Below are 16,557 nucleotides of genomic sequence, written 5' to 3' on the forward strand. Positions count from 1 at the left end.
ATGGACGCTAGCTGGGTTTATTAACCGCTGAGCCATGACGGGAACTCCTAGTTTTTTGTTTTTTTCTTTTTTAATGGACAAGAGTAAACCAACAGGGGCTTCAGTGGGCATCCATACATCTGTGCTCACAGCAGCATTATTCGCAAAAGCCAAAAAGTGGAAACAACCTGAATGTCCACTGACAAATGGTAAACAAAATCTGGTCCGGCCATACAGTGGAATATTATGGAGCCATGAAAAGGAAGGACGCGTTGAACGTGGCTGGATGAACCTCGAAAACATGATGCTCAGTGAAAGAAGCCAGACACAAAAGGACACATGCTGTATGATTCCACTGACATGAGGGCCTTAGAGTCGGCAAATCATCAACATAGAACCTGGTGTCATGGTTGCTAGGGGCCGGGGGGGGGAGGGGAGGATAAGGAGTTAGTGTGTAAACGGGGCCGAGTTTCAGTGGGGAGGAGGAATAAGTTGTGGTGATGGGTGATAGTGACCGCTGCACAGCAGTGTAAACACACTAATGCCACTGCCCTGTGCCCCTAAAAAGGCGTGACAAGGTGACCTTTGTGTTATGTGTATTTTAGCACGGTTTTTTAAAAAGGTGGTTTATAGCCCTACCAGGCTGTGGCTTGGAAGAGGGTGTCGTGTCTGTGTTTATTTGTTGGTAGGCAACGCCTCCATCGCTAGGTCTGCTTTCTTCCCCCGCTGGATTCCCTGGTGTCCTTGTTCCACCCCTGGGACGCTGTAGACGCCCAGCCAGTGTTTGCTGAAGGAGGGAGGGAGGGCAGGAGAGGAGGAGGGGAGGGGAGAGGAGGGGAGGTGGAGAGAAGGAAGGAAGGAAGGGACGGAGGGAGGGAGAAATGGAATGACAGCGGAATGACACCTCCAATCCACTTTCCATGTGCAGCTCTGATCTTGCCCCTGCCCTGCTCGACACCTTCCAAAGCTCCCCGAATCCTCGAGGAAGCACACTGACCCCTCCAGCCACTTTCTAACTCACAGGGGCCCAACAAAGCCACATCCATTTCTTCAGAGAGACAAGTTCTGCCTCGCGGGCCTCTGCCTAGGGGGCGGCTGGGGCGGGCGTCCCCCCTCCAGCAGGGCTCAGCCTGGCTGACCCAAAACGCCTCTGGCTACTGACCAACGGGCTCGACTGTGTGTTCCTTCTTTCTTCCCCGGGTTATGCTCATGGCTTCGCCTGGACTCTCTGTCTCTGTCTCTGTCTCTCCCCCGCCCCCCCACACACTGCAGGCAGGGATCATGCCAGGAGAACCAGGTCAAGACTAAACAAGAACAAGACAGACATGGGCTCCACCTTTCCAAAGCTTAATCTAATGACAAAGACCCATACGACAAGCAAATCTCATAGAAACAAGCAGGCAAGCCAACTCACAGAGTAATGACACCTTCTGAAAGTGCTAAGAATCACCTCTTTTGTAGCTCCTGCCCCTGGCACAGTGCTTGGCACAAAGAGTAGAAACAGTAAGTGTTTGGGGAATACCTGTGTGCATAAGTTAACGCATTGACCTTAGGAACGGGGGTGGGGGGGGCTGAAGTTTACTCTGAAATCAGAAGATGACTTTGCTGAGCAGTGGATGACCTCCCAGCCCAAATCAGAGCCCCGGGTGGAAAATGTTGCTTGCCTTAGTCTGTTAGCAACCGGATCAGATGACAGGCTCCAGGGAGCTCACTCAATCGCATTTAAATAAGGCCCCTGCTGCTTTATTAAAACTACATCCATAACAACGATTCTAGCAGCGTAGTAACTGCCCAGGGCCTGGGCTGTGAGGATTCACCTTCAGAGGCTGCTCTTCGTTAATAACCCATTTGCTAAGTGATGAACTGTTTATTGATACAAAACTCCAGGTCTTTAAATATTTTAACACTTAATTGCCACTGACAGCCGTCACCTCTATACACCCCCCTCCATGCAGACAGCCTATGCTGATGAAATTCTATCCTCGGCCATCTTCCTTCTCCAGGTTCACAGAAACTGATAACCTGAAGCCACAGGGCTTGGAGCCCCACAGGGACCTATGGACAGTGGCCGCTAAGAGGTGGCAGGTCATTCCTCACGCATACAAGTTGGGCTCATGACCACTGAGCCACAATGGGAACTCCTGGAAGGTCATTCCTGAAGCTGCCTTGGCCACGGGCGCCCTGATGTCTCCCGATCATTAGAACCAGAATCTAGAATGTCTGGGTGTGCACCCAGGCTGTGGAGTTTGACTCCCTTAATTCCAGTCTCTGCCGCTTGCTGATGAGGTCATTCACTGAGATGTGTGGGCTGAACTTGTGTTTCCCCCGCAGACAAAGCCGGGTTGGCGACCTAACCCTGGCGGCCTCAGGATGGGACCGCACTGGGGCATGGCCATTAGACAGGTGATCAATTGAGAATGACATCACTAGGGTGTCCTTGTAAAGGGGGGAAATTTGGACGCAGGTGCACACGCCCAGGGGATGGGCCATGGGACGGTCGGCGTTTTGCTGCCACAAGCCAGGGATGCCAGGAGACAGGCCTGGGACAGATCCTTCCTGAGCACCTTCGAGGGAGCCAGACCTTGTCCACACCTGGATCTCAGATATCTGGCCTCAAGGACTGGGAAGCGATGCATTTTGGTGGGTCTAGGCCACCCAGTTGTGCTGTTTTGTGACGCAGCCCTAGCAAGCAAATGCCTGGGCTCAGGAACAGTCTTCTCGACCTTCCAAGCCTGCTTCCTCTTGTGTGGCAGCGGAGGCTGCTATAAAATACCTGCCTCTGAGCTGGCCCAAGGGTTTGGCTCTGCTCCCCGTTGTGGGGTCCTGATGGGGTGCAGCCATTCCAACTGCAGTCCTGATGGTAACTCCCCCAGCGGGGCCACTTCCTCAGCCCAGAAGCCACCCCAGTAACTTCAGAGCCTCAGCCCTGAGAAGAGGCAGCGCTCATGTGTGGGAATGTGAGTGTCCCCAGCTGCCATGTGTCTGCTTCGTGGCCCTGGGTAATGCGTTCATCGTTCCCGGGCCTCAGGCTCCTCATCTGTAGAGGCGGGCCTCCCGCTCATGAAGCACATGACTTCACATCTGAATGGACTCTGAACAGAGCCTGGGGCCTCGTAGGTGCTGTGTATGTGTTTGTTAAGTAAAATTTAAAATAGAATCTACCGGAGTTCCTGTTACAGCTCAGCGGGAACTGGACACGGTATCCATGAGGATGCGGTTCAATCCCTGGCCTCGCTCAGTGGGTTAAGGATCTGGCATTGCCGCAGGCTGCAGCATAGGTCACAGATGTGGTTCGGATTCAGTGCTGCTGTGGCTGTGGTGCAGACTGGCAGCTGCAGCTCCAGTCCCTAGCCTGGGACCTTCCATATGCCATGAGTGAGGCCTTAAAAAAGGGGGGGGGTGAGGCTCTGATCGATTCTACAACCGGAATGAACCTTAAAAATATGATGCTCAGTGAGAGAAGCCAATCACAAAAGGCTACCTGGTGTCTGATCTCATTTATATGAAATGTCTAAAATATGCACATCCATAGACAGAGGGTAGATTAGTGGTTGTCGTCTAGGGCCAGGCTGGATGGGGTGAGTTTAGGAGATGACGGTTAAAGCTATGGGGTTTCTTTTGGGGGTGATGAAAATATTCTAGAACTGACAGAGGTGATGGTCCCACAATTCTCTGACTATACTGAAGGCCCACTGACCCGGACCCTTTAAATGGGTGAATCGTATGGTAGGTGAGTTATAGCTCAAAAAAAAGCTGTTACCACCATAAATAATGATAATAATAAACCTGAGGGATGTTTTACAAGCAGAAAACATCCTGCCAGGCACTGTCCAGGTACCCAGGTCCCTTCACTTTGACTCTCCAGGAGCAGGGGCCTTTTATTTTCTCTGGCTCACAGGTGAGAGGCTGGAACGGGGACCCAGCCTGATGGCTCTGGCTGGCCACGTCCACTCATGCAGGGGAACAGCCCAGATGAGCTGGAAATCACTCCCAAGGGGCCGGAGGCTGACCAGAGCGTGGCCCTCAGGGCTCAAATGCCTTTGTGTCCTGCATCCTGTCTTCTCCACCAAGACCCTTCACCTTCTGGGACCTCCACATGCAAAGGGACCAGGGATCCTTTCAGAACCCGGACACACAGCCGCCTCCATTGTCTGCATTGTTTTCCTCTGTTGACCAAGATAATGCAAACTCATTGTCGTGAACCCAGTAATACAGAACGCTATCAAGAGAGGATGAAAGCCGAGGTCACTAGAGACCGAATTCCATCCTTCAGAAACGGCATTCGCATCAAGGAATGCGGCACAAGGAGAGAGACACCCATCCACTGGATTCGTTGCATTTTTGAAAGGAAAGACCATTTTCTTGAAAATTTTAAGCTGGACCTAGGAAGGTTGCCTTCGTGCTATTTGATAACCAATCCCACGAACCCAGGGTCAGTGGTTTGTGGACCTCAGTGCCGGCTGGATTTCTGAAGAAGCGAAGAGACTGTTTTCATTCTCAAGTCAGTTTCGTTAAACAGAAAACCCAGAAGGCTGGCGTGTCTGCTGCCTCGGATGTGGTCAGAATAGCTGAGTTCATCTGAAACGTCCCTGGCATCTGACCCAAACTGAGGGCAAGTGTTTCGCTGAGAAACAAAGACCGATATTAAGTGCAGAAAACCCCTTTTGTGTCCACCCTGCAAGCAAGTTGTGTTGAGTTATGCCGCTATTCTGGGGACAGTAATGTTTTGTAAACAGTCGGCAGAGTGGCTTTGTGGGTGCTGCTGGAACAGTTAGGGCCCTTTCACCAGCAAGGACTGTATGGAGATGAGGTGACAGAGAATTTGAAACATACAAATGACCAATGAGCACAATACAGATAGTAAATATCTGGAACCTTTGTTTCCTGCTGTACCCACAGGCCTGTCTTCCATCCACAGAGAATGTTAATAGCCGGGGGAGTAACTGAGCCCTCCTGCCCTCAGTTATGGAGCGTGAAGCTCACGAAATACGCTTCTTATATTCTAGCAGTCCTGTTAATACCACCTACATGTAAGTGCTACATTAGCAGGCATGTTCTATTTTATTTATTTTACCTTTTATATCTATTTTTATTTTTATTTTTCCTCTTTTGGCCACAACCACGGTCTCTGGAAGTTCCAGGCTAGGGGTTGAATTGGAGCTACAGCTGCCCGCCTATGCCACAGCCACAGCAATGCCGGATCCTTAACCCACTGAACGAGGCCAGGGATCAAACCTGCGTCCACATGGATGCTGTTTGGGTTCTTAACCCATCGAACCACAATGGGAACTTCGGCACGTTTGATTTTATTTTATTTATTTATTTATTTAAATTTTGCTTTTTAGGGCCGCACCCACAGCACATGGAAGCTCCCAGGCTAGGGGTCAAACGGGAGCCGCAGCCACAGGCCTATACCTCAGCCACAGCAACACAGGATCCAAGCCGCATCTTCAACCCACGCCACAGCCCATGGCAATGCCAGATCCTTAACCCACTTAGCGAGGCCAGGAATCGAACCCACATTCTTATGGATACCTGTCAGATTCATTTCTGCTGAGCCACAGCAGGAACTCCCGACATGTTCTATTTTTATTTATTTTTATTTTTTAAAATTTTTTTGTATTTTTAGGGCCGCACCTGAGGCATATGGAGGTTCCCAGGCTAGGGGTCTAATTGGAGCTGTTGCTACTGGCCTACGCTAGAGCCACAGCAACGCCAGATCCGAGCTGCGTCTGCGACCTACACCACAACTCACAGCAATGCCGGTCCTCAACCCACTGAGCGAGGCCAGGGATCGAACCCACAACCTCATGGTTCCTAGGCAGATTCGTTTCTGCTGTGCCACAATGGGAACTCTGGCATGTTCTGTTTTAAAGTACAATGGTTGTAAATATTTTTTGAGAATCCTAAACATGCTAAATTAAATTTACATTTATTAAGCCCAGGCAATAGTTTAAAAAGTATTCGTTTTCCAGGCATTCCCATGTGGCACAGGGGGTTAAGGATCCATTGTTTTCACGGCAGCAGCTTGGGTTCAGTCCCTGGCCCGGGAACTTCCACATGCCTTGAGCATGGCCAAAAAGTTTTATTAGTTTTCCATTCCATAGCTCTTTGTCCCAGTTTTATGACTTCATGGTTTTCTAGGCTATGGGTTGTCCCAGACAGGTGGGCACAGTGTCTCTCTTCTGTTGAGTGAATGAAGGAATGAATGGATGGATGAACGGTGTCCTAAGGCCTTAGAATATGTGCGCTGCCTGGAGCCTTAGATATTTATTTGTATTTAGCTGGCATGTATTGTCTGTTAAGTATAGACCAGGCCCTGTACTAGGCATCTGCCACACACACCCCATAATCGCCTTCAATCCTAATAACAACCTCATGAGGCACATATAACCAGTCCCGTTCACAAAGGAAGAAACAAAAGTTCAGAGAAATTCAGTGAGCTTCCAAAGACACGCAGCCAGAGCACAGCCAAGCGACAGCAGAGGCCCAGCGCTTCCGCCTGCACATCCCCAGGTCCCTTCATCATCCCTAGGTGTCCGGGAGAGTTACACAGCCACAACAATAACAGTAACAACAACAGTAATAGCATTTGGTCTGTGCTGGACCCTGTCCTGAGAGCTTTACATGTATTGACTCATTTAATCTACAGCAGATGCCCAGGTTTGGAAACCATGTCATCCTCACTTTAGATATGGAAAGTGTAGGCTCAGAGAGGTTAAGTAACTTGCTCAGGGTCACCCAGCTTGTCCATACAAACCCAGCCTGCTCCTGCTGCTTTCCTGACCTGGAACCATCCAAATCTAATAGCACAACATGTATGGAGAACACTAATGATGCCTTTTAATCCTTTATTTGACTGTAAACATGTGTAGGTAGATTCAGAGAATAGATGAGGCAGGACACACACAGAGCCATCAAGTGCTCTGAAAGACCTTGGATAGAAGGCTGGGATTAAGAAGCCAGGGGCGGGGTGAGGAGGATGGGGGTAGATTCTGGTGTTTCTTGCACTTTCAATATAATCACTTACAACACTCTGTGGTGTAATAGAAGGATCAGCCGCATTTTGTGAGCACTTAGTGTGTGCCAGGCACTGAGCCAGAGGCACCGGACACTGTTTCATTGACTTTGCACCACAACCCCACAGCATTGCCGTATCTTACCAGGGAGGGAGGCTCTGAGAGGCAGAGTGGTGGCCCCAAGAAGGAACCCCTCATCTACCTGTCTCCAGCTCCTGCCCCACAGTGTGCAGACCACTGAGCCAGGAGGCTGAGGGCTCAGGAGCCAATTCTGTGCCACCTAGTTAGTCTGAACCCTGAAAACAGCTGCTCCCAGGCCCTCCCTGCCCACTGGCATCCCCCCCTTTCCTGGTCTTAGCTTTCTTGGAAGAGAAGGAAGGGGAGCAGAGGGGAGGGGTGGGAGCAGAGGGAGGACACTGGGGGTGTTGTGGCTAAACTCTAGGTTCTGGAGCCACTGTCCACACCCCCTTGTGGATCCAGGCCTGGCTTTCCCTCTTCCTGGCCCCAGAACTTAAAGCCGTCCTTTCACCTGTCCAAGCTTCACTTTAGTGGAGGTAAAATGAGAATGAGAAGAGCTGCTGGAAATTACACGAAATAACATCTGTAAAGACTTAACGCCACAGACCCTCAGTGAATGGCTGCTGTCATCATCATTAGTATATATATAATAATAACTATTATTATTACACAAAATGACAGCAGTGGTTTGGCCCCTGACATGCTTGTTTTCTATTGAAGGGGACCGAGATAAGAGGACAGATAAGCTTCAACAAGGAAAGGAGGGAAAGACCTTGTGTTTTGGTCAGTGGGCAAGGGTTCCGGAAGTTGTGATGAAAGGTGGGACGGCCAGGCGAAGGGTCCTGGTTAGAGGCTGGACCCACCCAGTCAGTGGAGTAGCTCATTAATTCCTTCTGATCGGGGGGTTCAAGGGGGTCTCCCTCTTCTTACCATCAGAGCTGACCTCTGGTATCCCTCCACCCGTCACACAAGGGACCTCAGGGTCGGGGGTCACTCACCGCCATGACCAGCTCGAACGGGTACTTGTAGACGCGGACAGGAGACTGGTACTTCTGCACCATGTTCTTGCAGGACGACCAGCGAGAGCCACCCAGGCAGGAAGTGGGCACGGAGCCTGAGTGAGGGCGACTGGTGAGGCGGCAGCGCCCACCCTGTGAAGCAGGAGCCCTGCCCACTGCTCCCTAGCCAGGGGCAGGCCCACCCTTGGCGCCACCCACACATCTCCTCAAGTCAAGGGGGCCAGGGATCCCCAGATTACTTTGGGCCAGTCCCCAAACCCCTGTTCTGTCCGTTACCCTTGGCCCCCGACCACTCTCCCTCCTCAGGATTAATCGGTACACACAACGTTTGGGCCCCACCCCTTCATGCTGAGGGTCATGGAAAACCCAGTAAGTCCAAATGGAAACACATACATTCGCAGTTCTCACACTCCCACAATTCCTTCACCCACGCAGCCCACAGCCTGCCACCGACATCCGGAACACACAGTCCCCCCAAGATTCATTGCACCTGCCCTCCCATTTTCCTCCAAGACACATTAACATTCAGTCCTCACCAAATTTCACACGCACACACATGTACGACTGCCCTCCCACACGGGGCTGCCCTTGCAAACGCACTCAACTTTGCACACACACCCAGCTCCCCGGAGCACGCACCTACCCAACTCCAGGCTCTCATATAATTCTCCTGATGCGCACAGACGTTCACACACATGCACACACACCGATGTACACGCACACACGCACATCCCCCCCCACCCCCAGCCCTGCTCACCGTCGCCCTCGGAGTCTCCTGGGACACAGCCCCAGGGCAGTGCGGAGCTGAGCCCTCCAGGGTCCCCTGCGGCCGCCTGGCCCGAAGCTCAGAGCCTGGGACTGGGTGCAGCTGCGGTCGCTGAGCTGGGGGCGTCTGATCCTGCACACCCTGCGGCCGGGCGGGTCAGGGAGGGACTTAAGGGACGGGAGCTAGCCCTGCCGGGGCGGGAGCGCTCCAGGACCCAGGACAGCGGAGATCTTGGACTGGCTCCGCCCTCGTCCCCCCAGCCAACCCCTTTCCTCCGCCCCCGGCTCAGCCATGGCCCCGCCCAGATTTACCCCGCCCTGGGCAGGCCCCGCCCCAGCCTGGCCCCGCCTTGGACTGGCCCCATCCCAGTCTTAGTCCCGCCTTTTATTCTACACTTCCTTGTTTGACCACGCCCCGCCCCGCCCTTCCTCCCGTATGGCCCCGCCTCACGCAGGCCCCGCCTCCATAGGTCCCGCCCCTAAAGCACTCGCCTCGCGCGTGGCCCAGCCCCAGGAAGACCCCGCCCCCAGGCTGCGGCTCTAATCTAGCTCTGCCTCCAGGCGAACCCTTGCTTGTCCCGCCCCTCTATCCCAGTACAGTTCCCTAACTCGGGCCAACCCTCTCTCCTCCTGGACTCTGAGTCCGGTCCCTCCACTGGCCACGCCCCAGAACCCTCTCGGTTCTGCCCCGAGTAGCAGGCCTGTCGGTATCTGGTATCTTTCATTCACTTTGCAGTTGTTTACACATCGCTTAAGTGTTAGGACTTATCAAGTGCTGAAGAGTCATCAGTGAACAAAACAGGTAGAGTTTTGTGGAGTTTACATTCCAGTGGGGGAGACAGACATTCGATAAGTGAGCCAAATATATAGCATTATGTGAGATGGGGGAAAATGCCAAGGTGAAAAAAATAAACAGGGAAGGGATTCAAGGAGTGAAGGAGGTCCTGTTGTGGCTCAGCGGAAATGAACTGGGCTAGTACCCATAAGGATGCGGGTTCGATCCCTGGCCTCGCTCAGCGGGTTGATACGGCAGGGAGAGTGTGTACAGGGAGACAGATATATCATTACACTTGTGACAACCAATCCTTTTTCTTCCTTCCTAGCATTGTGTCACACTCTGCAATCACCTCCTTTATTCATCCATTCATTTATTTGTAGGTCTGTCCAAGGAGAGCGTGAGCTCCGCGAGAGCAGAGACTGTGTCTTGTCTGTCTTATTCATTTGCCCCACGGCAGCAGGGTCTTCCTGGGGATCTGGCAGCCGTAGATGCTCAGTGCGTTTTCTTGGCTAAAGGTTGTCCAGGGTAGAAATGGAGCACGCGATTCCTATCATTGCCACAAGGTGGCAGCAAAAGACCGTCAATGGCTCCTTCTTGGTTAAGGTTATCAAAGCTGGAAATGGAGCGCACGATTCCCATCCTTGCCACAAGGTGGCAGCAAAAGACTGTCAATGGCTCCTTCTTGGGTAAGGCTAAAAATAGAGTGCACGGCCCCCATCTTCGCCACACGGTAGCAGCAAAAGCCCGTCCACGGCTCCTTGGGTCTTCTAGAAGGGGAAATTGCTGGGCAAGGTAGGAGTAGAGGGAAGATCCGCTCTACTGTAGGTTCATCAGAGAAATTCCCAGGCTCCTCCCCGACGTCCGTGCAGGGCACCAAGTGCTCGTTCACACTGTTGGCGGTTGTGACAACACGAGAGGCTTGAGTTGACCCAAGATAATCAGAGCGGAATGTTTACACCTGAAAGGATCGGGAGGGGCAATCTGTTTTCTCGGGCACCATTTGAGAAGAGCCTGGGCACGTGCTTGTTCGCCAGCTCCTCACGTGGTTCTTTTAAACAGACGCGTCTGGCCGTGCTGGCTAGCAGATCTTGGAGGGCACTCCCGGGGATTCCTTAGGGAACCGAGGATGCTCGGAGGTGCGCTCCGGAGGGGGAGGTCGCTCCCGAGAGCTCCTCCTACATGTGGGCGTGGCCCCCGCCCCCGTTACTCTCTTCCACCCGGGCAGAATCTTCCCGGCCGCCCCCACGCGTGTGTCTTTTGCCCCCGAAGGTGACAGCTCGTGGGAGTAGGAGGCGGGGTGGGAGATGCAGGGAGCAGGGGAGTCAAGAAAAGCCACAAGCAGCATAGGAGATTGCGGGGAGGCTCCAGGTCTCCAGGCTACTCTCAGCGCCGCTCCGCCTCCGTCACCATCTGGTGAGTACATGAGGGGAGGGGGTGGTGGGAGGTGGGGAGTTCGGGGGTGGCCAGCTGCGTGGGTAGAGGTCCAGAGGGAAGTGAGAGCCTAGCTCCCTCCTCCTCCAGCCAATGGAAGCGAATTAGTAATCACACCACCTTCCACCTGCTTCCTCTTGCGAGTTCTCCTATCAATCACCCTACCATTTATTGAGCACTTATTTAGCACCTGTTGCATAGTTCTAAGGCTTTACACACCTTCACACATCTAATCCTCCAAAATGACTCCTGCAGTGATGAAATGTTTTGGCACGCCAAGAGGTGGCGGTTGCACAACACTGAATGCACTAAATGCCACCGAACAGCACACATGAAAATGGTTTATTTTATGTTATATAACTAGGCTTGAATTAAAACTAACCAAAAAAAAAACTTTTAAGGCAAAAACTTGTTACCCTTCAGATTAAAGATAAGGAAACTAAGGCACAGAGAGGTTGAGCAACTTGCCCTAGGTCGCACAGCTAATAAGGAACTCAAACCCAGGGCTTCTTCTCCCAGGGCTCTAGCTGAAGGACCTGGATGATGGGATTTTGCAGCCTGAACTGCAAAGATAGCCAGGCATCCTGGCTCAGGATTGAGGAGGTTCCAAAAGGGTGGTCTGATTTGACGGAACGCTGGGGTCATAAAGGTCAGAGGCAGGACCTTCGGTCTCTATCTGCTGCTGCCTACTTGCCCTACAGGAACTGAGCCAAAGCTGTGTTTTGGTAGGGTGGGTTTTGAAGACTCCAGCAATCACCGCACATCTTTGACTATCTCCCCGCAGTTCAACCCCTGCCACAGGAAATTCAACTATTAGTAATGCATTTCTTTGAGTAAAACGCTGCACCCAGTCCAAACACAGAGGCCCCCAGAAAGCATTGTGCAGGGACATGCCCTCAGTTGGAAAGCTCACTGTGATACTAGGGCCCTTGACTTGGGCCCTGGAATATATAAAGGGCCTGGAGGGGTGCTGAAGCTGTGGAGAGGGGGGTGCTGTCTTGCTGTGACATGATACACATCCTATAGAAGTTACCAGTTTTAATCATTCTCAAACATAAAACTCAGTGGCTTTTAGTACATTCACAAGATTGGTCATCCACCACTGCTATCTCGTTCTAGAACATTTTCATCGCCCCAAAAGAAAACTGGTACCCCGAATTCCTGCTGTGGCTCAGCAGGTTAAGAACCCAACTAGTGTCTGCAAGGATGCATGTTCAATCCGTGGCCTCACTCTGTGGGTTAAGGATCTGGCGTTGCTACAAGCTGTGGTGTAGGTCACAGCGGGGGTCAGATCTGATATTGCTGTGGCTGTGCCGTAGCCTGATTCGACCCCTAGTCTGGGAACTTCCATATGCCATGGGTGGAACCTTAAAAAGGAAAAAAAAAAGAAAAGAAAACTAGGACCCATCAACCAGTCACCTCTCCTTCCTTCCCCCACCCTGGTTCCTGCATCTCGTCTCCTTTGTGTCTCCTTTGTCCCGGGGGTTGTGTACAATCGTGTTCCTTCTTTGCTCTCCTAAGAGCATATAATTCAGAGACCTCCTAGATTTGGGAACCTCAGGATCATTGGCAGGGTGGCCAGGTACAAGTGAGCAGGTTGTAGGTGTCCTGGTCACTGGGCAGCTTAGACTGAGTAGAGACTGATCTGGGGAAGCCTGACCGAGAGGGCTGCACAGGAGCTCCCGTCGTGGCTCAGCGGAAACGAATCTGACTGGCATCCGTGAGGATGCAGGTTCGATCCCTGGCCTCGCTCAGTGGATTAAGGATCCGGCATTGCTGCGAGCTGTGGTGTAGATCGCAGATGTGGCTTCGATCCTGTGTGGCTGTGAGCTGTGGTGTAGGCTGGCAAGTACAGCTCTGATTGGATCCCCAGACTTGGAACCTCCATATGCCGTGGGTGCGGCCCTAGAAAGAGTAAAAAAAAAAAAACAAAAAAATGCAGAGAACGACACAGCCAGGCCCCACTCAACTCAACCCCCAGCCCACCCCCAAGTCCGGTCACCTCCACACATGCTTTGGGACTCCACCAGACACTGCATGTGCAGTCAGGGTTCTAAGGTGAGTAAAAGCCTTGAGTCCCAGGAGCTCTCAGGGAGGAGGGGAGGGAGCAAGAGCAAAGGTAGGACGCCCCCAGGGGGGTAAGCAGGGCGCTAGGGAGGGGCTGAATGGTAATGTGGTGAGTGGTGGATGCTGGAGCCAGGTGGGCCTGCAGGGGGGTTCTGGCCCTGTCACCTTGCAGGGTCCCTCCTTTAAAATGAGGATAAATATGGGAGTTTCCATCGTGGCACAGTGGTTAATGAATCCGACTAGGAACTCTGAGGTTTCGGGTTCAATCCCTGCCCTTGCTCAGTGGGTTAACAATCCGGCGTTGCCGTGAGCTGTGGTGTAGGTTGCAGACGTGGCTCAGATCCTATATTGTTGTGGCTGTGGTGTAGCCTGGCAGCTACAGCTCCGATTAGACTCCTAGCCTGGGAACCTCCATATGCTGTGGGAGAGGCCCTAGAAATGACAAAAAGACAAAAATAGTAATAATGATAATAATAATAAATGAGGATAGCGTGGAGATTATTCAGCCTTTAAAAAGTAAGGAGGAGGAGTTCCTGTCGTGGCGCAGTGGTTAACGAATCCAACTAGGAACCATGAGATTGCGGGTTCAATCCCTGCCCTTGCTCAGTGGGTTAGCAATCCGGCATTGCCGTGAGCTGTGGTGTAGGTTGCAGACGTGGCTCGGATCCCGCGTGCCTGTGGCTCTGGCGTAGGCTGGCAGCTACAGCTCCGATTTGACCCCTAGCCTGGGAACCTCCATATGCCGCTGGAGCAGCCCAAGAAATAGCAAAAAGACAAAAAAGAAACAAATCCAACTAGGAACCATGAAGTTGTGGGTTCAATCCCTGGCCTTGCTCAGTGGGTTAAGGATCTGGTGTTGCCGTGAACTGTGATATAGGTCACAGAGAAGCTCGGATCTGGTGTTGCTGTGGCTGTGGTGTGGGCCGGCAGCTGCAGCTCCAGTTCATCCCCTAGCCTAGGAACCTCCATGTGCCGCAAGTGAAGCACTAAAAAGCAAAAAAAAAAAAAAAAAAGTAAGCAGGGGTTCCTGCTGTGGCGCAGTAGGTTAAGGACCTGGTGTTGCTGCAGCTATGCACCTAAGGCTCAGGTTTGATCCCTGGCCCAGGGACTTCTATATGCCTAGAGTGCAGTCAAAAAAAAAAAAAAAAAAAAGATAAGGAGGAGTTCCTGCTGTGGCGCAGCAGGTTAGGGATCTGGCATTGCTGCAGCTGTGCAGCTAAGGCTCAGATTCCATTCCTGGCCCAAGAACTTCCACATGCTTCAGGTGCAGTCAGAAAAAAAAAGTAAGGAAAAGTTCATGGCTGAACCTTGAAGACCGTATGCTCCGGGAAAGAGGCCAGGCAGAAAAGGACAAATATTGCAGGAGCTCAATTACGTGCGGTGCCTCAAGTGGTCGGGTCCCTGAGACAGACGGTGGAAGACTGGTTGCCGGGCAGGGGGAGAGGAAGCAGGGAGTTAATGTTTAATGGGTGCAGAGTTTCAGTTTTGCAAACTGAGAAAGTTGCGGGGAGGGATGGCGGTGATGGTTGCACAACAGCGTGAGTGTACTTAGTGCTGCTGACCTGTGCCCTGCGGAATGGATGCACTCGGAAGTTCTGCTCTTTTGTTTTTTGTTTTTTGGTGGTTTTTTTTTTTTGTTTGTTTGTTTTTTTTACTTTTTAGGGCCACACCTGCGTCACATGGCAGTTCCCAGTCTAGGGTTTGAATCAGAACTACAGCTGCCAGCCACAGCCACGCGGGATCCGAGCCTCATCTGCAACCTACACCACAGCTCTCGGCAACGCCGGATCCTTAACCCGCTGAACGAGGCCAGGGATCAAACCTGCAACCTCATGGTTCCTAGTCGGATTCGTTTCCACTGAGCCACAATGGGAACTCTGGAAGTTCTGTTTTATATATTTGATCACAATAACAAAAACATCACATTGAAAAAGTCTAAAACAAAATAGTGGTAACTAGCACCAGCCCAGAGAGAGGGTCGGTCCCCCAGGGAACTCTGCTGAGAGGGTGGCTTTGAGATGGTGCCGTGTCGGGAAGTCATAACTCTGCGCTACTGAAACAACCGTCGCACCACACAGCCCACCGGTTTGCGGAGGGCGCCACCTACAACCACCGCCACTTAGACATCATCAGCCCCCAAGGAAGCCCCACAGCCTCTGCAAGTCATTTCTCACCCCCCCCACCCCCGACCCCGGCAACCATTCTCCTCCCTCCCTCCTTCCTTCCTTCCTTCCTTCCTTCCTTTCTAGGGCCGCACCTGCAGCATATGGAGGTTCCCAGGCTAGGGGTCTAATTGGAGCTACAGCCGCTGGCTTACACCACAGCTCAAGGCAACGCCAGGTCCTTAAGCCACTGAGGGAGGCCACGGATTGAACCCTCAACCTCAAGGATGCTAGTCAGATTCGTTTCTGCTGCACCATGACGGAAACTCCTCGTTTACTTGCTGTCTCTATAGATTTACCTGTTCTGGACTTTTCCTATGAGTGACATCCTGCACCACGTGGCCTTTGGGGTCTGGCTTCTTCCACTGCGCATTGCGTTTTCAAGGTTCATTCATGTAGCAAATTTCAGTGCTTCCTTCCTTTTTTATGGCTAAACTCTTTGTATTCATGACGCTTCTGACACGGCATGGGTCCTAGGATTCAACTCGGGTCTGACACTAACTCCTTGGGGTGAATGCTCACCCCACAAACACAGCATCAGGGAGTGTTGTGTAAGGCTCTCCCCCGGGGTGGATCATCTCGCTGGCCTTGGGGGGGTCACCCACACACTGCCCTACCCTTGGGAAGGTGTCCAGGGTGGACCTGCTGGGCGGCTCCCCGGGGGCTGGGAGGGGAGGGGGCAGAGTGGGAAGGAGACGCCCACTCCCCAGCCCCCACTGTCCCACCTCCACCCCAACCTTTCTTTGGTCCCAAGTCACCTTGACGGTTGCAGGCAAAGCCCCCTGTGGGGCAAGGGAGAGGGACCCTCAAGCCTGAATTTCCCACTAATGCTGCTACTGCAATGGAGTAGCACACACTCCGTGGCTTAAACAGCAACACGAATCTATTCTCTGACCATTCTGGAACCGAAAATCAGTCTCCCTGGGCAATCAGATGTGAGGCGGGTGTCCGCATTCAGAGTCAGAACAGCGCGGGGCGGGGGAGGGGGGGTCGTGATGCTGGCCAGCAGCCAGAGGTCTGGGGGGAGATGAAGGAGGCTGGACCACAAGGCTGGCACTGCAGCATTAAGCGGTCAGCCCAGGGAGTTCCCGTTGTGGCTCAGTGGAAACGAATCTGACGAGCATCCATGAGGACACAGGTTAAATCCCCTGGCCTCGCTCAGTGGGTTAAGGATCTGGCACTGCTGGTCACAGATGCAGCTCAGATCCCACGTTAATGTGGCTGTGGTGAAGGCCAGCAGCGGCAGCTCCAAGTCGACCCCTAGCCTGGGAGCATCCATATGCTGCGGGTGCAGCCCTAAATAAGACAAAAAAAAAAAA

The 16,557-nt window shown here is 52.5% G+C and overlaps 1 protein-coding gene across 1 annotated transcript in view; it reads right to left on the reverse strand.

Annotated features, from left to right (window-relative positions):
- SEC14L5 (SEC14 like lipid binding 5) overlaps positions 1–9,049 on the reverse strand; it is a 46,019-nt gene extending 36,970 nt beyond the window's left edge. The window contains exons 1-2 of the mRNA XM_003124623.4: positions 8,793–9,049; positions 8,015–8,130 (exon numbers count right to left, since the gene is read on the reverse strand). Coding sequence (XP_003124671.1) covers positions 8,015–8,077 — 63 coding nt within the window. The 5' untranslated portion in view covers positions 8,078–8,130; positions 8,793–9,049. The remainder of the gene's footprint in view (positions 1–8,014; positions 8,131–8,792) is intronic.

This window comes from Sus scrofa, chromosome 3 (assembly GCF_000003025.6).
Source record: "Sus scrofa isolate TJ Tabasco breed Duroc chromosome 3, Sscrofa11.1, whole genome shotgun sequence".
Lineage (NCBI taxonomy): Eukaryota > Metazoa > Chordata > Mammalia > Artiodactyla > Suidae > Sus > Sus scrofa.